The sequence below is a fragment of the Populus trichocarpa genome, chromosome 18, assembly GCF_000002775.5.
Source record: "Populus trichocarpa isolate Nisqually-1 chromosome 18, P.trichocarpa_v4.1, whole genome shotgun sequence".
Lineage (NCBI taxonomy): Eukaryota > Viridiplantae > Streptophyta > Magnoliopsida > Malpighiales > Salicaceae > Populus > Populus trichocarpa.
The window spans coordinates 1,773,477-1,797,963 of record NC_037302.2 but is presented as its reverse complement, the minus strand read 5'-3'; the positions used below and the strand labels follow the sequence as shown (position 1 = coordinate 1,797,963).

At 35.1% G+C, this 24,487-nt stretch overlaps 4 protein-coding genes across 7 annotated transcripts; 1 reads left to right on the top strand and 3 right to left on the bottom strand.

Annotated features, from left to right (window-relative positions):
* Window positions 1-1,457: 1,457 nt before the first annotated feature.
* LOC7458385 (cysteine--tRNA ligase, chloroplastic/mitochondrial) lies at window positions 1,458-5,974 on the top strand. Of its 3 annotated transcripts, XM_024590661.2 has the most exons (10): window positions 1,458-1,872; window positions 1,970-2,033; window positions 2,426-2,587; window positions 2,718-2,891; window positions 3,373-3,654; window positions 3,780-3,905; window positions 4,257-4,460; window positions 4,637-4,738; window positions 5,093-5,332; window positions 5,827-5,974. In XM_024590661.2, the coding sequence occupies exons 1-9, from the start codon at window positions 1,502-1,504 to the stop codon at window positions 5,327-5,329; spliced, it is 1,722 nt and encodes a 573-aa protein (XP_024446429.1). In that variant the 5' UTR covers window positions 1,458-1,501; the 3' UTR covers window positions 5,330-5,332; window positions 5,827-5,974. The 3 variants fall into 3 exon arrangements, with proteins under 3 accessions (XP_024446429.1, XP_024446428.1, XP_002324312.2); XM_024590660.2 differs by lacking the exon at window positions 5,827-5,974 and having other exon boundaries at window positions 5,093-5,726; XM_002324276.4 differs by lacking the exon at window positions 5,827-5,974 and having other exon boundaries at window positions 1,460-1,872; window positions 2,721-2,891; window positions 5,093-5,726.
* Window positions 5,731-9,582, bottom strand: LOC7465402 (heparanase-like protein 3). The gene is made up of 9 exons (XM_002324842.4): window positions 8,762-9,582; window positions 7,915-7,951; window positions 7,666-7,843; window positions 7,389-7,537; window positions 7,001-7,231; window positions 6,666-6,855; window positions 6,442-6,567; window positions 6,263-6,362; window positions 5,731-6,181 (listed from the first exon to the last, which is right to left on the bottom strand). Exons 1-9 carry the CDS (start codon window positions 9,062-9,064, stop codon window positions 5,810-5,812), a joined length of 1,686 nt encoding a protein of 561 aa, XP_002324878.4. The 5' UTR covers window positions 9,065-9,582; the 3' UTR covers window positions 5,731-5,809.
* A 2,998-nt stretch (window positions 9,583-12,580) lies between these two features.
* Window positions 12,581-14,530, bottom strand: LOC7465403 (phosphopantothenoylcysteine decarboxylase subunit VHS3). Its single transcript, XM_052449018.1, has 4 exons — window positions 14,384-14,530; window positions 14,118-14,243; window positions 13,198-13,256; window positions 12,581-13,115 (listed from the first exon to the last, which is right to left on the bottom strand). The coding sequence occupies exons 2-4, from the start codon at window positions 14,238-14,240 to the stop codon at window positions 12,776-12,778; spliced, it is 522 nt and encodes a 173-aa protein (XP_052304978.1). The 5' UTR covers window positions 14,241-14,243; window positions 14,384-14,530; the 3' UTR covers window positions 12,581-12,775.
* A 2,327-nt stretch (window positions 14,531-16,857) lies between these two features.
* On the bottom strand, window positions 16,858-24,017 carry LOC7458387 (topless-related protein 1). Of its 2 annotated transcripts, none has more exons than XM_024590563.2 (25): window positions 23,874-24,017; window positions 23,532-23,628; window positions 23,271-23,450; window positions 23,033-23,146; window positions 22,797-22,955; window positions 22,396-22,573; window positions 22,143-22,305; window positions 21,949-22,019; window positions 21,704-21,857; window positions 21,495-21,604; window positions 21,334-21,403; window positions 21,176-21,249; window positions 21,005-21,097; window positions 20,832-20,927; window positions 20,598-20,725; window positions 20,278-20,512; window positions 20,007-20,177; window positions 19,790-19,933; window positions 19,261-19,371; window positions 18,947-19,126; window positions 18,664-18,792; window positions 18,483-18,578; window positions 18,032-18,220; window positions 17,502-17,668; window positions 16,858-17,218 (listed from the first exon to the last, which is right to left on the bottom strand). In XM_024590563.2, the coding sequence occupies exons 1-25, from the start codon at window positions 23,878-23,880 to the stop codon at window positions 17,008-17,010; spliced, it is 3,327 nt and encodes a 1,108-aa protein (XP_024446331.1). In that variant the 5' UTR covers window positions 23,881-24,017; the 3' UTR covers window positions 16,858-17,007. The 2 variants fall into 2 exon arrangements, with proteins under 2 accessions (XP_024446331.1, XP_052304977.1); XM_052449017.1 differs by having other exon boundaries at window positions 22,396-22,498.
* Window positions 24,018-24,487: the final 470 nt, after the last annotated feature.

The window sequence follows — 24,487 nt, the reverse complement described above, 5'->3', positions numbered from 1 at the left end:
CTAATCAGGTTTATAACCCAACCTTTACATTTTTTTTCCTTTTAAAATATATTTTCAGAACCTGAATATTATTTCTATACAAAAAAATAAAACCCTCGCAACCTAACACGAATCCATAGTGAGTCTTATACTAATCGAGCTTGAACGTTTTATTACTTAGATATGTCTATGAAGTAACCATCAGGTCCATCACCACTCATAGTGTTTAAAAATGTAAATACAGTTATTTTTTTTATCTCTCTTTCCACTTATAGTGTTTGAAAATGTAAATACAATTATTTTTTAAAATATTTTTTATTCACAAATAAATTAAATTTTTTTATTTTTTAAAAATTATTTTAAAATCATTACATCAAAATAATCTAAAAATATATAAAAAAACCATTTTAAATTAAAAAAATTGAATTCCAGCAAACCAATGTTTATGCTGCACTCCAAAACAAGAGTTCAATACTGTTATTTTAATTATTTTCTATTCCTTTCCACTAACGCATTGCGGTTAGAAAACATTTAAAAAAAAATTAATTTTTTTTTGTTTTAAATTAATATGTTTTTAAATCATTTTGATGTGCTGATATCAAAAATAATTTTTAAAAAATAAAATAAATTTTTTTTAATATGTTTTGGAATGAAAATTATTTTGAAAAACAACCGCTACCACACTCCCAACCACCCTCACATCTTTATAAACTAACTTTTACACTTTTAAAAAACATAATAATTACTCTTATGATGATTCATCCCTATTACGTGTTAATGTTAAAAATAAATTTAAAAAAATAAAAAAAATATTATTTAAATATATTTTAAAGTAAAAATACTTTGAAAAATAACCGCTAACACAATATCAAACGGATTCGAAGAAATGGCAAGTGCTCAAAAATAAAAAGTAAAAGGGTTGCTATGCCCCAAGTTAAAGTATAGAGGCTAGTTTAACTAATTTATAAAACTCGAGGGATCACACAATGTATTTACTCTAAAATAAATAGAATATTCAAGGGCAATCTCATAAAATCCATTTAATTTTCATGAACTCTTAATCACATATTTTCTTAGTTTTCGAGTCACAAAACTATTGGATATTCAATAATCACCTGAAATTCAAGCTATTTTTATTTTTCTTAATAAAAAAATCATAAAATTCTCTGAAATAATCATTTAAATAATGTAAAACTTACTTGTCTGATCAAAACTATATAAAAACTTTTACAGCTTTTACATTTTTTTTTATAATATTCAATATTCAATTACCTGACGAGAAACATTGTAATAAATTAATATCATCAATGACTTAATTAATAATTAAAAGCTTAAAACAAAGTTAAGGAAGCCATGAGAATCCACTGGAACGGAGATGATCTAATCAAGATGAAAAATAGAATGGGGACCAAATCAAACTTATCCATATAGATTGGGGATATTGTTGAGGTTTGCCTTTACGATTTAAGACAGAAGCTGAAAGAGAAGACCCATTGAAACAGAGCAACAGAGAGAGTAGCACATGGGCAGTCTTTACAGATACTACAAACCCCTGACCTCAATCTGCTTCTCTCCACCGCCTACAAAATCTTACCTCCTCCATTCAATCAAATTCAAAACCCATTTTTCTCCCACCAAGAAGACAAGACTACACCGTTTCTTCACCTCTCTAACATCATCATCACTGCCCTCAATCAAAACCAACGGTGGAGATGCCTCTGCTGCAAGTCAATCATCAGAACTGTGGCTATACAACACAATGAGTAGAAAAAAAGAGCTATTTAAGCCAAAAGTCGAGGGTAAAGTTGGAATGTATGTTTGTGGTGTCACTGCTTATGATTTGAGCCATATTGGACATGCTCGTGTATATGTTACCTTTGATGTTTTATTAAGGTTTGTTCAGTTTCTTTTTTCTCTTTATAAGCTGTAAGAATCCATGTTTAGATGGTTACTGACAAGGGTTTTTTTCTGGTGGCTGGTAATTAGGCAGGTATCTAAAGCATTTGGGGTTTGATGTTCATTATGTTCGAAATTTCACCGATGTTGATGATAAGGTTAGTTGGTCTCTTTACTCTCTTTTTTTTTGTTTTTTCGTCTTGTTAAGGTTGTAATTAAATTTGGTTTATTTCATCTACATTAAAATGATTGCATGACGTGGCAATCTGGATTGCGCTTGAGGGGCATGAATAGTAGTTTCCAAAAGTAAATTACACAATTTTGATGCAGGGGAGATAAACTGCCCTACATATGAATGCGCAATGATGACTAATATGGCAGTTTGCAGTGTTTCTCTATTGAAAATGTTGTTTTGAGGATTCTTTTTGTTTATAATGTGGTTTGGTGGATAGGGGATCTGATGTTATTTTGGTGCAAGAGCTTGGTTGCCAACTGCTTTTCGATATTGGTATGACAGGATAAGCTGAGTTGCAATTTTCGAATTCTGTAGATAATTGCTCGAGCGAATGAATTAGGAGAGGATCCGATCAGTTTGAGTAAACGGTACTGTGAAGAATTCCTTCATGATATGGTGTATCTTCATTGCCTTCCGCCTTCTGTTGAGCCACGTGTGTCAGATCACATGCCCCAAATAATTGATATGATTGAGCGGGTAATTTGTTGATCCTGCTTGAATTTGAATCTCTTTATGAGGTGAAATGGTCCACTCAGTATCTATTCTCTCTCGTTCATATGCATTTCTTTGATACTTTGAATAGTGATTTCTTGACATGCCATCTTAGCAGATTCTTGAGAATGGATATGCCTACAGAATTGATGGGGATGTCTACTTTTCTGTTGACAAATTACCAGAATACGGGCGATTGTCTGGACGAAAATTAGAAGATAATCGAGCTGGTGAACGAGTTGCTGTGGACTCGAGAAAGAAAAACCCTGCTGATTTTGCATTGTGGAAGGTAAGTGTCTGCAAGACAATGATAATGATGAGTACTTGATGTGAGACATGAAATTATCTAAGATGGTTGGTTATATTTGCTGATGCTGCTGTGCTATTGAATCCCCTCACCTCTTAGCATATGTTTTTTTCTTCTGGGCCTGGCTTCGGTACTGTCTAATTGTAGTACCGTGTTGTTCTTGATTCAAGCCATGTGCATGGAAACACAGAGTAGAAGAGTGCTTGTTTCTGGTGTTAAAGTGCTGGGCTGGGTTTCCAAATCCTGCACAACAAAAAAAACCATGGTAAAATCTAGTTGACATAGCTGTGTAAATCAAAGGTGGTTGGCATCTTGATGTAAAAGCACACATCTAGATACTGGACCTGTTTCATTATATATCTAATTTCCTGCAAAAGTTCAACTCTGTATGTGGCACGTCTTGGAACTCAACCTGTCCATTCATATTGGCTAATTAATTGTGTTGTTACACTTTTTTTGGCAGTCTGCGAAGGAGGGTGAGCCCTTTTGGGACAGTCCATGGGGTCCTGGAAGACCTGGGTGGCATATCGAGTGCAGTGCCATGAGTGCTGCTTATCTTGGTCACTCTTTTGACATACATGGTGGTGGAATGGACCTTGTGTTTCCCCATCATGAAAACGAAATTGCTCAGAGCTGTGCTGCATGCAGAGATAGCAATATAAGCTACTGGGTACACAATGGTTTTGTCACTATTGACTCAGAGAAAATGTCCAAATCCTTAGGAAACTTCTTCACAATTAGGCAGGTAAAGGATTCCATATTGGATGATATTTTGTGTTACTGTAGTTTATGATTCTACTGCCTGTACTCTAGTACTGGAACTATCATCCAAGTTTACATGATTCTTACTAGCATTTTATCTTTATCCAGGTTATAAATCTTTACCATCCATTAGCTTTGAGACTTTTCCTGTTGGGGACCCACTATAGATCCCCAGTCAACTACTCTGACGTGCAGCTTGAAAGTGCTTCAGAACGTATATTTTACATCTATCAGGTATCACAATAAGCAAACCCCCCCCCCCCCCAACCAGTCAGACCTTGTGGTGGCATTTGCTTGCTCTGGTTTCATGTGCAATCTTGTTTTTATTTTTTTTATTTTTTTTTATCTTTGCTTCCATCATAGAAAGATGCTACAATCTGGAGACAGAATACTTTCAGTTCTTTAATAAATGGCAAGCATATAAGTTTTTCAATCAACTTTTGGTTTCTACTGCTTAATATATTTGCTCATGGTTTTACATCCTAGACAAAAAAGGAGAAGTTTTTAACCTAGAAGTCTTTTGTATTTTATTTCATTGAAGAAATATTTTCAGTTTTTTTATTTCATGTGATTATTTGGTTGCAGACGCTACATGATTGTGAAAATATTCTCAGCCAGCATCGTGTGGCATTTGAGAAGGATGCTATCCCGCCTGACACTATAAATGACATCAATAAGTTTCATGATACACTTGTCACCTCGATGTCAGATGATCTCCACACTCCTGTTCTTTTGTCTGCACTATCTGACCCATTAAAAATCATTAATGATATGCTACACACTCGAAAGGTAATGAGATTCAGACAAATGTTTATTTTTATGGATATTAGTTACTTTGATTGTACATAGGTGTGTCAGCTGTAGATAGCTTTAGTAGGTGGTATAAGTTTTTGGGGGTTTAAATTTGGTTATCTCTCTCCCTCTAACCTCTGTGTTGCTTATTATTGAATGAATGATCCATTCAGGGAAAGAAACAAATAAAGCGAATAGAGTCAATTGCTGCTCTGGAAAAGATGGTCAGAAATGCTCTTATGGTCTTAGGGTTGATGCCCCCAACTTATAATGAGGTAGCTTACTGTTAGAATATCACTAATGCATTGCCGATTTAGATATGCAGACTACAAAACCCCTTCCCCTCTCCCAATTATAACACATATAAGATCCATGTCATTCTCAAATTGCTGCACCAGCATGCATCTATTTTCCTCCAATATTGTTTTTCATGTGTTCTCCTGTTACTCCCAGAAAGCTTTTTGATTGCTTGCCTGCCCATTTATGCAATTATCCCCATCAGTTTTCCTTTTAGCTGTTTAGTGTCTCTCAGAGTGAATCTTAGTTTTGTGCGTGCCGATAAAAGCTTTTTTTTTTTTTTTAATCTTTCCCCTTCTAGCTATGATTTACTAAACCGTTTCCTGCTGCAGGCTCTGCAGCAATTGAGGGAAAAGGCACTGAGGCGTGCAAAGCTGACAGAAGATCAAATATTGCAAAAAATCGAGGAAAGGACTGTAGCAAGAAAGGACAAAGACTATGAAAAATCAGATGCTATTAGGAAGGATTTAGCTGCTTTGGGCATTGCTCTTATGGATAGTCCAGATGGCACAAGTTGGAGACCAGCCATTCCGCTTGCTTTGCAAGAGCAGCAAGTTGCTTCAACTTGAATGGCTCGTGGAATTTCACTCTCTTGTCTTTTCTGCCTTGATAGTTTCCAAGAATTAGTTTTTTTCTTGTTTTCCCTGTCTACCAACATCAGGAAATTTGTTTTGGGATATTGGAACGAGGGATAAAGCCCTATGACATGGCTATTCTATGCTATAATGTGGGCATGGACAAAAGATGACTAGAAATTTCAGTCCATGAAGCAAAAATTTTGGCAACCATACGTGTAATATACATTCTTTAAAACAGTCAAGTCTTGTAGAATCGTGGCTGAATGAGGCGAGTTTCGTCGATGAAGTCTGTATCTGTCAATAATGGCCCTGGTACATATGCCTGCTCATGTATTAACAAGATTATGCGTATTTTATTTTTTTAAATTAAATGTTGGTTGCATTTCCACATCATAGAGCTCAAACTTTTTGCTCCAATATGTTGAATCTTATTACTATACATGAAAAAAGAACAAGTGATCAATTTTCAATCTAATACTCACAAGCAGGAACAGTGGAATTAGCAATGTGAGCAAATACAATAGAGAAAGGGGCAACAGTTATTGGATCGGACTGGCTGGTTTCAATTGGTTCCAAAGGAGGGACACTCCCAGATGAATTTACAGAAAGTATGTTCCCATTTAGGAGCACTGTTTGACTGTGTAAATCACCATTCAGGGCCGTTAAATGATATTCCTCTCTTGTACTGACATCGATATTTGAACCCTTAGACATCCCAGAAAACTTTGTTTGATTTTGTTGTTGCGTTACCAAAGTTCCATTGCCGGTAACATTTTCAGTTGAAACATGGACTTCAACAGTAGTGTTTCCATCGAGGTTGATCAACAGCAATGTAATTCCTTTCTGTAATGGCAAGAACAGATTGCGTTAGCCAAGCAGATACATGAAATTTTGTTACTAATCAAGTTTTACGAATCTTCTTACCGATGCTTTTGCACAGTGAGCATAAGCGCGTATGTTGTTAGTCCCAGAGAAAGTTGTTGACAGAACATTTCTTCCCATCAAACGGTGCCACAGAAGAGCACTGATGGATTAAAGTAACAATATTAACAATAATATTAACAGCAAAATCATTTAGTCTACTTCCTGGGTTCAAGATTTACCTGTAATAATCAGGATTAGGGACAAAGGTGCCAGTGTTAAGAAGGCCATAATTTCCACCAATCAATGTCTGTCTACAATATGTTTTTGTGTCATATGACGATGCCATGCCTAGCTGGTCCAAGTACCTGTTGGTAAATGGAAAACCAGTTCAATCAATGTCCACGCTTTCAAGTTCAAACAAAGAAAACCAAATAAAATACAGCAAATGTGTGAACTAGCTTACCAGAAACTAAACACAAATGCATTTGTGACACGATTATGGCCACTGTTGTAAGCACCTCCTGCCTCACCAACCCAAGCAACAGCTGGAGTCCCTGAAGTCTTCAAAATCCCCTGAAGACTTCTGAATGGTTGGGAACCTCCGTCGAGGTATGATGGATTCAATATCTTATCAATTAGGTGATCATCAACACCTACACGCAAGAAACAAGTACAAAACATGCTTCTCCAGTAAGCAGTCTGGGGGCTGCAAGGAACAGAACAGTTCTGAAGCCGAAAAATATTTGAACTAGATTGCTGAAACACCAGAATATTTCTCTAGATTGCTGGTTTATTTACCTGGACCAAGGTTATAAATGTGGTGGGTGACTACTTGGAGAGATCTAGGTGTTTTGTTTATAAATTGTGTGAACCAGTTTGCATCAAAGAACCCTCCTGGTGCTAGGACTAGTGGCTTAACTTCAAAACCTGCATAAATAGTTTGCACTATCATCTGCAGATTGTTTATGTCAGATGCATATTGATCTGCTGCAATTCTTGTTCCAATTCCTTTCCCACTTACTTCATTTCCTGAAAATTACGAAGAGTTTCATGTAAGAAAAAAAAGTTACTTCCATTACTAATGCCACCGGCAGCTACAGCAGACATTTATAAGAAGTTAAGAATTACTGTTAAGAGTTAAATTTAGGATATTTCAAGTTGCTAAAAGGAAACATATAGTTCTTACCAAGCTCCCAACCGTGAATGGTGTACCCCTTGTTAACAGAATATCGCATGAGAAATTCAGCATCACTTGAATTCCAAGCACCTACAGCAGAACCATCTGCCGCTGTTGTCCTGCCACTCAACGCATTTAACCCGAAAAGAACAACAGCCCTGTATTTCAAAATCAAAATATAACACTTCAATATTGATTCATCGTATTAATCCAACTATTGTGGAAACTAAGAACATAAACTAAACACATTTTTAACTAATTTCATGAGAACACTACAGCTAGTTACCCGGCTTGTTTGAAGAAGTTGTTCAATTCATCCCACCGAGACATTGGCAAGCAACCTTGGGAAAAGCCGAACATTTCTGGACTACTTTTGACAAATGTTGGACAAGGTTCACCTAGTCTTTCATATGTGACTTTATCTTGTAAAGTGCCCCCCATTCTGATTTTCAGAGGAGAAAAGGCTGCAACTCAATCAAGACTATGTTATAACTTATCCATGAATTATGAGTAAAACTTGGTAAACGAGTCTCACCTTTGATTGCATTCAACAATATTGGGTTGGTAAGATCCTGAAAAAAATTGGAAAAAGAAAGAAAGAGAAGCAAAAAGAAATATATTAAGTCCATATCTGATGATCTTACTTGAAAAAAAAAAAACAAAAAGAAAAGTAAAAGAGACAAGGAAAATAACACACACACGCAGACAGAGAGAAAGTCCATAGCCTACCTTACTCTATATTAACAATTGCTTTCTTTATCACATTCTTTCATATTTTACTGTCACTATGAATATTTAGCCTCTTCTAATAAATGTCAACTTCTATTTGTCTGGTTCTCTTTGGAAGGCTTAGAGAGTCAAATTTTTATGTAAAATAGTGGTGCTATTGTGCTTTACTTTCAGCTTGCCATGGCAGATTTGAGAATATGCAGCTTCCCGAAAGGTGATTGTATGTGTGAAGGATTTATAGGACAGTAATTGCCAACAAAAAAACTGAGAAGAACCATATATTAATGATAAATATATATACACAGTTTCACACAAGCATTCGCTTTTCAATGATGTTGTGGTTGCATAGCTGCAACCACGAACCTCTCATGCAAGCTACAAGTAAAGCACAGCTAGCACATCTATGTGGGCGTTAAACTTGATTACTGTGATGGATTATGAACTTAGAAATGGATTTAGGAAAGAATTAATTGATGGACCACAGTTTATCTGCTAGTTGGATTCTTAGTTATAATTGTCTGAAGTATATCTAGAAAGCAGACAAGTTGACATGGAACAGAGAACAAAGAGAATATTTGACAAAAAAAAAGAAGAAAGGAATAGTAAAAACTCAAGCTATGCTGCAATTCTCACAAACTACTTGACAAGCTTACCAGGTTAAGAAAAGAAGCTTTGCCCCAGCTACAAGTTCCATAGTCACATTTATCGGGAGGCCACCAGTCCAAAGTAGCACAAATAAAATCATGGTCTGTTGTCCCAATTGGAGCTGTTCCATTGATAAAAACAGTGCCTTCAACAATATTTCTAGGCCCTCCTGTTCTCTGTGAAGCCGCAGATTTTGAGGTTGCACCCAGCCAGTAGAAACAAGCACAGAAAACGCAAACAGTGAACAAACTGCCCATCTGATAAAAACAATGCCTTGTGTTTGTCTCTCTATCAGCATTTAAGGTCGCCATGCAAGTGTCAGAATTATGCAATATAAAAGGAAACTATCGCTGGTTTGACAGAACAGTATCCGATAAAAAAGAGTCGCCAGAAACAGATCAGGTTAGGCCAAATGAAACTATCAAACCAGAAAAAATATTTGCAAGTTTTGGCTTGGAAACTAGAGCAGGAATAAACCTCCACCAAACCATTTCATTATAACGAGAAAAGGTAAGGTCCCAACAAAACCTTCACCTTTGTTTTTATAGAGATCAGACACTGGCTGCCTTCCCCACCAAGGTCAACCGTGGACATATATACTACATATGGTTTCTGAATATACAAGGAGGATGCATCAACAATTAGACTAGTGCATCCACTAGAAATTTATATAAGGTGTCCTCTTTAACCAATATTGTTTGTGATAACATATATTATCATTTTCCACTGGGACAAAAAATGATAAAATATTTGGCTAACGCAATTGCACTTTCATTTCATGGGATTTTCCTTCGAGCCTGCCTAGGTGGGTACTGGGAATGGCATACTTGTCAAAAGGCTTCTTTTTTTTCTTTATCCCATGTTTGGTTACAGATGTTGGCATGCCAAAAAGAATATCAAAACATGCCCTCTCATTTCTCATCATCCAAACACATGACGTAGTTGACTCGGAGCTCTTGAGACCTCACCATGAGCGTGATATTGACTCCAAGCCAAAAAAAAAAAAAGACAAAAAGAATACTCAATAAGCAAATTAGAAGGCAGGTAGGGATATTTAGGAACGCACAGGGAAGGGTGGATGTGGAGCATATAATGAAGAAGTGTGGATTACGTTTTGCCTTGTCTCTAAAAGTCTTTCATTCTCTAGACAATAGCTATCCATCTAACTTGTGGAATATCTTTAAGCTCTTATGTTTATATTTAAAATAAATATTTTTATTTTATTCATTATCATCAAATAATAAATTTAGAGATCAATCCTTTTCGAATATCCATTTAGACATGACACTATTTATCATTTAATATAATATAAAATAATAATACATATGTTAAATTACTAAATTGTAAATGTTATATGTATATATTACTATATATATAATTCATTTATTTTATTTTAATATAATATACACATACATTTATATATATAATACTGATATTTATATTTTATATTTTGGATCATGTTTTGGGACGAATTTAACAATATTTATACATAATCTATTATTTAGATTATAATATAAGACATCAATATTTAACCCAAAATAATAATTATTAAATTTTTTTAATATTTTCTTAATCTAATCAGATGATTATCTATTAGTTTCAAATTAAATTACTATTTGATAAAAACATTTTAGAGTGAAGATGGTGGCAATATTTTTTTCTCTTGATTGCTTCTACTTTTTTTAAAAGTGAAGTATTACTTTAATGTTTTTTTTATAGGCAGTATTTGAAAATACGGTCCAAACACTATTTGATAAAAAAATAAATTTATTTTTTATTTAAAATTAATATTTTTTTATGTATTTTCATCGTTTTAATATGTTAATGTTAAAAATAATTTTTTAAAAAAGTAATTTTTAATATATTTTTAAATAAAAAACACTTTAAAAAACAATAAATAACCCAACAACAACCAATAATAAATGCTACCTATATTTATAATAATAGTAACGTTGAATTTCAACCAAAATTATTCTATGGAGCATGATTGAGTCAAATATTTTTTTATCAAGGTGGTATATAAAGCTATATCGAGATTGGATACGAGATTAGACAATGGTTGACTTGACTTAATATTTTATTATATTGTATTTTTTTTTGCAATAAAAATATATAATTTTTTTTTCTCTCGTAATTTTGTGTTTTGATAGTTTTATTCAAGGATTTTGTTTTGTAGTTTTTGTAATTTATGGATGAATACTTGTCAAATTTTTTTAAAAAAATTTATTTAGCATGTAATCTTATGTTTCTGCTGATCATTTTTATTTTTTAAAAATAAATCAGGTTGAGTGCTCAATAAATAATTAAATACCACTCGAGTGGACAAGGTTCTCCACTCGAAGATGGAGGAGGGCAAGAGCATATCTCATCCGACCTCTCACCGTTCGTCATATTCTCTCGGCTACTTGTACTCCTTTTGACTAATCAACGATGAGAATATTGGAGTCTTGACTCTTGAAAGCTTGGCTCGTTTAGTAACTTTAAATCTATTTAGAGGTTGCGAAAAAGAATTCCTTTATGAATAGATTAAACAAGGCATGGATGATTTATATAAAATTAGATCATAAACTTAATTTCGGTGAGAAAATTCATATGAATTACATAAAATTTATGGGGAAAAAATACAGAAAAGATAAAAACATGTTTAGTTCAAAAAACAAAAATAAATGTATATTTGGAATAATTTTAAAGTAAATCTTTATATTTTTAAAATAAAATTCCTTACTATCTTCATCTTTTCAATCCCAAAATAATAATTAAATTCTAGCAAGAAATATTAAGTATCGTTTTATTTTGAGATTGCACTATAATCCAATGATGCTTTTCACTCTTGTAACTTACTATATGCAAAATATTTTTTATTTAGAAATACATTATTATAAACTTGCAATGCTTGCTTAATTTTCTTCGTACAAGGCTAATTAACCAGTGATCATGGAAGCAATTTGGGTGTGTATTTTGTTAAATTTATGTTGACAATGATTTGTCTAGTTGTTGCAGGGGTTTGAACATTAACCTTGATCCCAAATTCATCGAGGTTTTAAGAGGTTATGATAAAAAATGTCTTCCAAGAATCATGTGATGATAATCTTAGCCTCGTATATTTCCTCTTTTTGACTTTTGTTCAGATGAGAAGGCTCAAATCCAAGTCCTATAATCGACCACGAAATTTTCCGGTCTAAAACAGAAGTTCTAGTGCAAAACAAGCCGCAATGGAAAGTAACGATCTTAAATGATCGTATATGCACTCGATTCCAAATCAAACTGGCCTGTGATGGATTCCAAGCTGTTGAAGATATTGCCTCTTCCATCTTGTCAGTAGGGGATGATGAATATCACATTAACCATGAGCAGCCACTGTACAGAATATCCTTTTTCATGCCAATTTACTCTGAAATCGCATGTTCGTGAGGACTGGGTTTCAGAGCTTGGAGGCCTGTGGCTGTGTAGTGAGGTATGCTATGTATTTAGTTCTAGCTCAAGGAATGCTATTTCAACCATTTGTGTTTGCTGTCAATGCAATCACATGTCTTTGATTCTTGAACCATACTATTGGCGCCATTGTCTAACATTCTTATATTTTGATAGATCTAATCATCGATTATTTTAGCTTCTTGATCTGGTATGCTTGAATGGGCGTTCATTGATTAAAATGTTCTAACTTCTAATAAGTTGATGGTAAAGGCATTGCAATGAAGAATAATTGAACAGTGCACAGTGAATCCGGCTACAATTGTAGCTGAGGGCGATTCTGAAGCATTTGCAGCCTGCAGGATCCCAAGATTCTACTCTTGAACGCGGGTGAATCACAGTATAACAGGGAAATATGCAACAGTAAAAACAACTGAATTCTTAAACATTAGAAATACCAATATGTGCCCGCACACTTGCCACAATCTTTTCGACCAGGATGCAGATAAGACACTCAATCCTCCCAGCTTACGCTCCCTGTTAACCCAAACTCCTAATCTAACAAGAGAAATAAAACAAAATAAGAAAAAAAGAGGAAAATGATTTTGGCCTCATTTCCTCTTCTTAGATGGTGGCTGGGGAATATCTTCCTCATCCTCCTCTTCATCCTCGTCTTCATCCTCCTCGTCATCATCGTCGTCTTCATCTTCCTCATCATCATCGTCTTCTTCATCATCATCATCATCACTGCCACCATCACCATTGGCTTCAGGCTCATCCTCCAGATCCTCACCATCCTCTCCTTTGTCAGGCACATCCTCATCATCGCCTTCATCATCCTCGTCCTGATCATCTTGGCCATCCTCATCGTCTTCATCATCCTCGGTATCACTGGCATCTTGATTATCAGGATCAGGTTTCTTCCTTACGTGAAGCCCAGTAAATGGAAACCTGCAGCTCAAAGAAAGTTATTAACTTATCCAATACTACAGTACATAAACAACAACCGGGACAAATAGATCAGATCACAAACCCTCGACTTGTGCCTGACTCTTCTGGGATGTCACTGGATCTGTTAGGCAAAGAACCTATCTGGTAACAAAAGACAGCCAAATTTCTGCTCGATTAAGAGACCAGTTGGAAGAAACAAATTGTCTCCCACAAGCACCGTGAGAAAAAATCAATGGAACCCAAGCATTTCTCATGCAGCACAAACTTTTTTAAACAAACAAATCTGCCACACCATGAATGAGGAAGGTTGAATTCATTTCAATGATAACTGTTACGCACAAAAGAGAGTAGCATTCTCAAAATGTGTATGTGAATCACTCTAGCCATCAATCTCCTTAAGTTAGATCATTTACTTTCGAAGGGCTTCTGCTCTAATTCTATTCCTATATACATCATGCTTGCCAATTTAACAAAGTTGTGGTTTACTTTTCTGGAGGGGAAAAAGAAAAAATCCATGTCAAAATTTATTTAACCAACGCCCTACAAGGAAAAACAGCAAGCAAGCCATATGCACAGAGGAAGAGCAAAAGAGGCACCAATCAGACAAATACCATGAAAGCAAAATAAACAAAGAACAAAAACTCACTCCAAACCCTAGCAAAAATAGCACCTCTAAAGTAACATAACACAAACCCCACAGCCAAAAAATAAAATAAAATAAACTCCTTTAGACACAACAAACAAAACCCACATCATAATTACCCCAATTTTACTATAAAAAAACAAACAAGAATACACACACACAAACAAAGAACAAAAATAGTAAAACCCTAACTTTCTCATAAAATAATAAATACTGTACAAAACAGATCCACAAATTCAAAGTATTGTCCTTGCTCATAATTAACATCATAAAAATGTACAAAACCAAAGAAAGCTTCATGCTTTTGAAAAGCTTAAGCTGTAATGCTTAAATTATGCAAAGTAACAGAGACATTGTACCATGAAAAGTGACAAAGCAAGTGCCTTCCAAGCAGCAATGGCTGTTTCAAGTACCACGGCTTCAATGAGAGAAGAGAGGAAGCCCTCCAAAACGACAGCGTTTGAGCAAACAAGACCCTCCATTTTCTGCAAAAAAAAACACAAAAATATAGAGTAAAAGAAACCCAATTGAGAGAATTTGTGTTTTTTTGAGAGATTAAAAAAAAGGAGAGAGAATTAGGGTTTTGAATTGGGGTTTAAGTCAGGGTTTTGAAGGATGGATTTACTATAGCCGTGGAGATTTTCTGGAGTGTGTTGGATAAGGATTGTTTGACTGTTTGGTGATGTAGTAAAAATGAAAGAGAAACAGAACCGTTGACTCTGCTGGATCTAGGGCGTGTGTCAGATGACAATCTAGACTGTTTTATTTTCTAATTTTTTCATGGTCAGGATTAATTTGAAGTTGAGTAAACGCCTAAAGGCCCAAAGAAAAATATTAGTTTTTTTTTTTTTATATACTATAGAGGAATTTTTTTTGTTTGTCGTCGTCGTCGTCTTACATTAATTTTTGGATAGGGTTACTCTATGAATTATTAATTTTATTACATATTTTTGTACAAGTTTTATTTGTAGATTAATTATTCTTTATTTTTAGTATAATTATGAAATACATTATCCTATCAACTAGTCGCTCGTAGATTTTTATATTGTGGCAACGACAGCTATTAGATTGTGAGCATGGAGCTCTATCATTAGTGTTAAAAAAATAGTAGAGGTGTAGCTTAACTAATCAAGTTATAGATTTGTTTTTTAGAGGTTATCAATTCAAGTTTGACAAATCTCAAGGCCACTAGAGGCTTATATGATCGTTAACTTAGGACCCGTGAGATTAGTCGAGATGCATGTAAGCTGGCCCAATACCTGTGTTAATAAAAAAAAAAACCTATTACACTATTTATTAATGTTTGATTGATAAGTGGTTGTAATTAAAACAAATCCACCACTAGTACATGAATTCTTCAATATAATTAACTTGTCCACGAATAAGGAAGAAAAATCTTAATGTTAAAAAAGAATGTCAAGAGGCTATAAATACGTTTAAAAAAAGTAATAAAAAATTTTTTTAGATTGCTATTTTTGTTTTGGATTTTTTTTCAAATTGAATTTTTTTAAAAAAAAATTTAAATTGATTGAGAATTAAGGATCGTGATTTTCACTAATTGAGTTATATTGCCTTATGATTTAAGTCATGAATTTAAAAAGGTTAACCTGGTTGAGATCGGCCTTTCCCCATCTTGTTTTTACACAAATTTTTATTTTTATTTTTATTCTTTAATACTTTACATTTTATCCTTTTTATTTCTTTAAAAATTATTTCAGCCTCATGAATGAGTTGTGGGTTTGCCAGGCACATTCGGGTTGACTTGAATGATTTTTTTAAATTTTCTTCTTACCGTGCTTGATTAAATTGAAATATATCTTCGATGTTTTTTCCTTTTAATAAACAATTTTTTATATATAATCACTCTCTTTTTTCTTATTTTGATCCATTTGATACCGTTACTTGTTTTTTATCATCTTATTAAGAAAGACAAGTTTATTCAACCTAGTTAGATTTATAAACCGAATTATGATATTTTTTATTTTATTTTTTGAAACACATTTGCAGGCTTTTGATATTTTCTTAACACTGATTTTTTTTTTCCCTAACTCGTGAGTAGTGTTAGCCACGGGACTAGTTTTTCCTCTAGATTTTTTACCCCATGGGTTTGATCATTATTATTGAGTTTCTAAAAAAAAAAGCCAATTAGAAATTGTCACATTTAGTAAATGGTTTTAAAATTAAGAAATATCTTCAAAATCATGGCAGGATAGATTTCACAATTTTGATGCTTTTACTAAATAAAAATAATGTGAATGTGACAAAATATGGTAGTATTTTATTTTATTTTATTTTTAATATCATCATATTAAAATTATTAAAAAAAATAAAAAAAATATTAATTTAATATTTTTTCAAATCAGATATACTTTTAAAACTCGTCCTAAACATAATTTCCAATGCAAAAACAAACAGAATTAACATTAATCAAAATATAACTCTTGCTTAAAGTAAAATTTTAACTCAATCACTCAAATCTATAATAAGCTATTTGAAATTCTTAGAATTAAATTAATTCACGGGTTAAATCATCTTGAGAGTGTTGATTTGAATTACAAATATAATTTAAATTAGAAAAAATTACCAAAAACAAATCAAAAGGAGACCCTCTAGTTTGCTCAAGGAATTCGATTTTAATGGACATTAAAGATTATTTTCCAAAATTTCCCCTCTTTCTTATAAAAATGACCAAGAGGTAAAGGACCGTAAAGTTATCTAAACATCAACCAGATCGAACCACTTGACTATAATTCAAGGCAATGAAGATAACTCGCAATGGATTTTCACTTTGTCAGTTATACTATCTTGTTTTGTTCGCTGTTATATGCTCCTCACTATTCACAATTTTTAGAGTTATTTCAAACAATATAACTAAATTTAACTTTATGGTTTAATATTTTATATTATTTATTGATTTTTGAAGTCAAACGTTAATTCCACCAAAAAAATCCAATAATTCCTTTTGTCCATAGTTGGGAACATGAAGTGCTTGTTATGGCAATGCCGGTTCCATTGCTCATCTAGCTCCGATCAGAAAGTAGTCTGGTTTAACCTAGACCTGTTAATATAGACCATAGCTTACCACAAAAGCTTACCTAGTTTTGAAACAAATTGCTGTCACTTATTCATTCTATATGAAACATATGCATGAAAGAAAGCTAGCTATAAAATGCTTACCAGGTTTCCTACATATTACATATAAGTTGCTTCTTAAACTGATTAAAATGAAACAAAGATATTGGAATTTGTTCAGTCCATGTTCTGGGGTTTATCTAAGGGGACAGCTGGAGGCGCGGGTGGCATGCTACTTGATGCTCCATTTTCGGCAGGTGGGGGCATGCCCCATTTGCCCTCAGATTCAAGAGGCTCGAAAACTTGAATACTTCCATCTGTTAGGCCGATGGCAAACTGATTAGGTTCTTGGGGATGTGCAGCAACTGCTAGTGGATATACTGAAGAACTGCAGAAAATGAGTGAGAGAGTTATATTAGATCATACAACTAAGACAAGCAAGAAGCGAATCTGCTCATATCCAAACGCCACAAGCAGCAGTCAAGGAGGTTGTAAGTTAAGTGGGAAAATCCCAATCAATTGCTTAAGTTATCATGCTAAACAAGCAGCAGTGGGAGCAAAATTTAATGTAAATGAAGATCAACAGAAATGTGATTCATATTGATGATGCAAGTTTGTTGAAAAGACTGTTATCTACAAACACTTTGATAAAGAAACAAAAATAGTAGTACCCGACATCTGATTGAAGGTAGGCATTTGGATTAATCTGGCATCTCACTTGAAGATTTGATGCACCAAATATGCGCAAAGTTCCATCCACGAAGCTGGCATAAACCAACTGGCTATCACAAGAGAATGTTGCATGGGAGATAGGTGCTGAAAATTCTCCAATGTTCCACTGTAAATTTACCATAAAAGGTCAAAAATTTTGAAAAGAAAAATGGAGAAGGGAGAAGGGAACTGCTGAACCATGACTGTTCCCTTTAAGCACCATCTGCCACCACCCTCATGTTTGCCTATCAATCACTGTGTACTATAGAAGGAGGTCCTTTCAGTACCCCAAAGAAATTGAGATTATTAAAAACCCACCAGTTTCACTTATGGTGGAACACCATAGCACCCTATATGAACCAGTTCTTTTTTTTTTCTTAGAACAAGTACACTGGTATTTAAGCTGCAGGGCTTTAGCTAAAACAATATGAATGGGAAAAATCAAAAGGAATTCACATTTGGAGTGCTTTAACAGTTGAGATTAAAATACCTGTTTTAAGCATTCAAGTTTTGTTGTTTCATAAATGGCGAGCAGAGTCTCATGTACAACAAGCAAATGGATTTGATCTTGGTGAAACTGGACTTGGGTGCCTGACATTGCTGGAGGTGTCCTTCCAGCTGGAATCTGCAACACACAATTCTTCTTCCTTTCCCACCTATCAGTGCTCCACACTATAACCTGGGAAATGGTCAACATATTCGTTAAGATACATATTGTAGATAGCACATTAAAGCAGATGAGACCCTACTATATTTTCTTGAATAGGATGTTGTCACCCTATCCTATGGCTGGGGCAGGATGAAATCTATCCTTTTCCAACGAGCAAATGCCCAGAAGCAACAGATAATACAGATACGAAGGTGGTTAGCATGCCAGGATTCAATGATGAGAGTGCATAGAATTGGTAGTGTAGACATGGTATAAGAGATAAAATACCAACCTGAGCATCTGCACCTGAGGAAACAAGGGTATTCAGCACGTTAGAGAAGGCAAGACCAGCGATTCTCTTAGAGTGACCCATAAGTTTGCTCTTGACCTGCAAGAAGAAAGGAAATGATCAAATCCTAGTTTTGTTTTCCAAATGGAACTCACAGGGACTATCAACTAACATCTTATCATACCTCATCCACACGAACATTATATATGTGTATTGTGGAATCATCCATTCCCACTGCAACAATATTGTTATCTTGAGGATGAAACGCAAGATACGTCGCTGCAGGTGGTGGAGGCATGAATGCTGTCATAGTCTGCAGTTGCCAATAAAACTTGTAAATAGCAGCCCAAATGAGGTAGTGGTTTGAAACGGTACCAAACAAAATTCAAAGCCACTTTTCCATATGTAAGAAAATAATTTTAAGAAAAAAGTACAGAGAGGAATTATGATCTTGTTTCAAAAATTACCTTGAATGTCATTGTGTTGAACAAGGAAATTTTCCCTCCAGATGCTGACATGATGTAGGAATCATTCTTGGACAAAGCGAAACACGGCACAGCCTCTTCTGTTCTAGCATCAACTAGATCATTAGTCATTAATACGCCAGATCCTGGTTGCACCAATTGAGGGGCAGCCTTGGTTGTTGCCTGGACCATGAAACAAAAATGTTGCTAAGGTAATGAATTCAGATTTTTAAGTGATGAACAAGTTTATGGTGTAACTTGAACCAACTTTCATCTTAGACAGAAAAACATTCGGAAGAAATATGGGAACCTTATACCTTCCCACTCGAATTAAGGTCATTTCGAGGCCACTTCCAAAGTAGATGAATAGCATTTAATGCAAGTGCCAAGATGGCAGTGCCTGAATTTGTGTAGACCAACCTTGCAATCTGCAATTTGATAGAGGAAAACCCAATAAGAACCTTTATTCTCTGGAAATTTGATGACAATGAACTATTCATAGATATTTTAGAAAAAACTTAAAACTATGTTCACAACTTCCTGCTAGACACGCACACATGTATAACACAATTGTACTTGTTATCCTGTGCTCCCTAAAAGACTGCAACATGGGGAAGATATCAAAGATAGATTGCTGGTACAAAATGCTTGATGATGTAGAGACATGTAAACAAAGACGGTATCTGATGTCTTAAAGTGCACTCTTCTGGTTTGATACAGCCTGCTGAAATTTAAAGGTTTCTCATATCTAATTTGAAGACTTAAAATTTCTCCTGTGCTCAAGGCCAAGCTATACGTAAATAAAAATTTGGCCAACAATATACAAGCCAAGTGGCCCATTTTTACCTTATCTGTTTTAATGCGAGTGGAGAGCCTCAATGACTGAAGCTTGGAAGGATCATTAATCTCAGTGAGCTTCCATATCTTTGGTGGATGTACTTCTTCAGGCACCCTTGTCTTTACACCTTCTGAGCTTCTAGAGTCACCATTCTATCAATTGCATCCATTGTATTTAGTTTGCATATCCAGCCAAGAAATGGAAGTGAAAGACAAAATTACTGACCTTTATCGGTGCCTCAGATGCAATTCCAACTCTCGAGGCAACCAGTGAATGGCTTTCAAATGTGCGCATCAAACAGAGACCATCAACTGTCGCCAAGATTTTGATTCTATTATCATTAGCAGAAACAGCCAACAGGTTCCCTCCTTTATTGAATCGAATACGTGGACTTGTCTTTGGATCAAAGAAATAAGAAAATAAAACCAAGTTAAACCCATAGTATGTTTGCACAAAAACATGCGATTGACTGTGGTTTAAGAACAGGAAAACTTACTGGTAGGCCTCCCTCTGCATCAATGGTTGTCAAAAGAGAAGGACTATCCATATCCCAGAATTTGATCAAGTAGTCATCGCCGACAGCCAAGAATCTATTCTTGGTAGTATCAAATTGAACAACACCCAAAGAACGCTTGTGAAAGCCTTGGTAGGTTCTCTTTATAGTACCTTCATTTTCATTCCATTCCACCATGTGTGACTCCCCATCTTGATTGGTCCCGCATGAAAATAGCCTAAATGTGTTCAGTGAAGAGACTGAATTTTCAGTTTGTCCTTAAAATATAAGATTAAAGTGGTATTGCAGTTATAATAACCTACCTTTTCCCATCAGCGCTATATGCCATCGTGGAGCATGATCGACCAGGAGCATCATAATCAACCCTAGACCCCATCATGTCATACAACCACGCCTTTATTTTTCCATCCACTGATGTCGAAAAGACAAACTAGGGCGTAAAAACATGAGACAATCAGCAAACCGTGTGAAAAGCCAGAGGAAGCAAAACTACGGCACATGTCAGCAGAAAACGAGTATCCAACTTGAGTTCTTACATGAACAGTTTCCCTAGAATGGGGGCAGACAGAATGAACAGGAGCTTCATGACCTTTGAACGTATACAATTCGGCACCAGTGGCCACTTCCCACACCTAAAATTTGAAAAACTTAGTATGTACACTGAGAATGCTGAATAACAATGTCATTAACAATCTGATAACAAGCTGACCCTGATGGTCTTGTCGTCACCACAAGTAATGACCGCTGGTTGCTTGGGATTGCAAAATGCTAGGTCATTTACACTTCCAATATGAGCATCAATCTGGTAAAAAAGACAAATTATTTTCCTTGGAAACAATATAACAAAGTTGTGAACAAGGTAAACAGAAACATGACTTACCTCTATATGATGCCGAATACCATGTCCATCATAATAAGTGTATATCTGTACTATATGCTTAGAATATGCAACCCCTGTTTGGTTGAATAATAACAGACTTTAATCATTGAAAACTCAAGTCATAAGAAACTGTTTGGTTTGTCATTTTCGAATCTTACCAAATAAAGAACCATCAGGACTCCATAATACGCGTTTAACTGAAACAGATGGGTCCTTCATTATAGATGCCTGAATTTGACCAAGATCAATATGAATTAAGAAACTCTGATGACTGAACTACAACCTTACCAAATAATAAATTAGTTAGAAAGGAGCATACCTTCAATACCATTGAACTTGCTCCAATATCCCATACCTGAAAACTTTTTGACTCCAACTTCTCCCTAGAACTAACTTCCCACAAAGTAATGTCCCCGATACCAGTTCCAACTGAAAAGTCACCATACAAATATCAAGTAGCATGCAGCTATTGGAAAAATAAATAAATAAAGTTTCCCTAGATTAAAGAGTCAAGAAACCTGAACTAACCCAGAAGTAGAGTCTGTTGGATAGGATGGAAATCCATGCTTGTGGGAACTGAGCCTTGATTTAATGTCCGTGCCACAGTCTTGGGCAACTCTTCGGTCATGTTAAAGGCCAAGCCATAATGATTTTGACCAGAACTATTTCCTGCCAACATTACCTGCAGGAAAATTACCGAACAAAGTATGTCGTTTTGAAAGGAAACCAGCTATCAAAACCGTGTTTGTGTAGTTAGGGTTCAAACAACTTACCCTTTCCAAAGCCCCAGAAACTCTTGGTCTTGACACATCAGAATCCCCATGACCTTTTGGCATTGCTACACCTGACACTTAAATGATGTTAAGAACTAATAATCTTACAGCCATTCCAAAAAAAAAAGCCCGTACATAAATATACAATTTTCACTCATAATAGTACAAAGAATCTGTTCCGTGCACATTATAACCTGGATTTGGACCGATGAAATTTAATCCTCCTCCAAGAACTATTGGGTGGGTTACAGTTGCAGGATTGGAAATCCATGTTGTTAAAGGTGTTTGAATTGGTATTGGAGCTGGTGCTGGTGCTGGTGCTGGTGCTGGAGCAGGTGCTGGTGCAGGCTGGAATGACTGGTAGAAAGAAAATAATCGAGCAATGTAAGGAAATTCTGGTCAGCAACAGCGGGGCATGATTGAAACAAAAGGAACCTAGTCATGTACCCCATTTGCAACTACTGAGAGAAAACCTTCAGACTTTGGTGCAGAAGCTATGAGGTGATTGCTCGCTGCTAGTTGGGGATATGCATGATTAGCATTTCTACAACTGTGATCAACAAAGAGGGTTCTTATATCAGGATTTTGCCCTGGATTACCACAAAGGGAATGCTGCCAATTCAAGCTGTAATAATGCATACCAAAGATCAGTTTATCCTCTGAGGCAAACAAGGTTTGCTAGAAATTACAAAGAATAAGATTGCAGCAATCATATTCATTTGAATGGAAGAATAAAAACGAAGGAAATAACATGTTAAAAGCCACATATCAATTGGAAATAATAAGGGCATAGCAACCATTAAAGGCAGAAGAAAATCTCTCAGTCATTCTATTAAAATCCTACTGACCTTTGGTTGATAAGCATTCGTAATCTTGAATTTTTTATGTTAGGATACTGCAATTTGTCACGGAAAAGGGGATTTGACTCCATAAGCTTTTTCAGCTCAAGCAACATAATTGCTCTTGCTGACTTTGTATCTCTATAATTCGAGAGTTGATCATTTTCCCTGCATAAAGGTCCGATTACAGCTCAGTCACCGGCTAAGATTAAAAACCTTAACCCATCTTGTTCAACTATACAAACCTGAAATTATCCAATGTAAGCAGCTGAGTAATTTCTTTGAACAAGTCTTCATTAAAAGAGGCAAAAACTTTGAGATCCTTCATGAGGATATCTACAGCCTTGGTCCGATCAAGCCTATCAAATAAAAGCATTTAAGAGAAGCAAATGCAATAAAAATGCAAACCACGAGACTGACTCGATAACAAACTGCCTGAAGTAGATCATGAAAACTAAACACGTATAAGATTCACAAGCTTACTTATCCAATGCTTCCAGATACTTTTGCTTGCGAATTTCAAAAAATATCTTCATCGAATATCGGTTATCATCCACTTTGGTAAACCCAGAAAGATACTTCTCAACCTCATCCCAGTCGCCACCCAACACAAGCTCCTCAAAGTACTTTGCATTAAAGAACAACCCTGATTCCTGCTCCAGCCTAATCGAAAAAAGAAACAAATCCTTTGTAAACAAATAAATAACTCAACCAGAAACCAGGTATTGACAAGAAATTTTTTACTTGTGAGCAGTTTCTTTGAACTTTTCTTCATCAAGAAACTGCAAAATTAAAAAGATAAGGTCTCGGCTGAGCGAAGACGTCATTACAGCAGCCAGTTCTGATCTACAAAACAACCAAAAATCAACCATTATGAACAAAAAACAATATAGATTACATAATCAAATTAAACTACACACATAAAATGAAAAAAAAAAAAGAAGAAGAAGCAAACAGAGAAGCAAGAAAATGGCCTCATTTTTAGTCCCAAGAAAAGTTCCCAGCATTTACTTAAGAAAAAGAATAGAATTTACATCAGAGTTTAATAGAGAAGCAAAGCGAAAACTCAAAAGAATTTGAGGTTACCAAGCATAAAAACCTCAAGAACATCAAAGATTAAGAAAGAATTGCATGCTTTTTAAGCAAAAAACAACTGTGAAAGTTGGAGAAAATTAGGGTTTTCACTGATTAGAAACAGTAAAGTAGCTTTGACCCAATAAAATTAAATTAAAGATGCTCTAAAATAGACTAAAGAGTTCAGACCGAAAAAAAAGAAACAAAAGGGAACTATTTATCATACTAATAAAGGTAAAAACACGGCATAAATTCACCTTTAAAACAGAAAGAACTGAAAGAAACAGAGCACTCTAGCTCTCTAAAACAAACTCTCTCTCTCCCTCTCTCTCTCTCTCTATCTCTGAGCTCTAATTCCTATAAGATGCTGCTTCTTTGAGTTTTGAGGTGACTAAAGCAAGGTGAAATATATATATATAATAATGGCGGTATCGTCGAGGTATAAGCAGGGTTACTTATCACGACTTGTTATGATAAGATAAATAGATTATATAAGGCACAGAAGTGGGTACCCCTAGAGAAACCTCAGCCGACAAATGTCTTCACTTTGTCAAAAGTAGACAGTGACGGTTGCGGTGCGTGTATCTGCCTTGCCTGCATTTTTGAGCAAGTGAATAACACTCTCT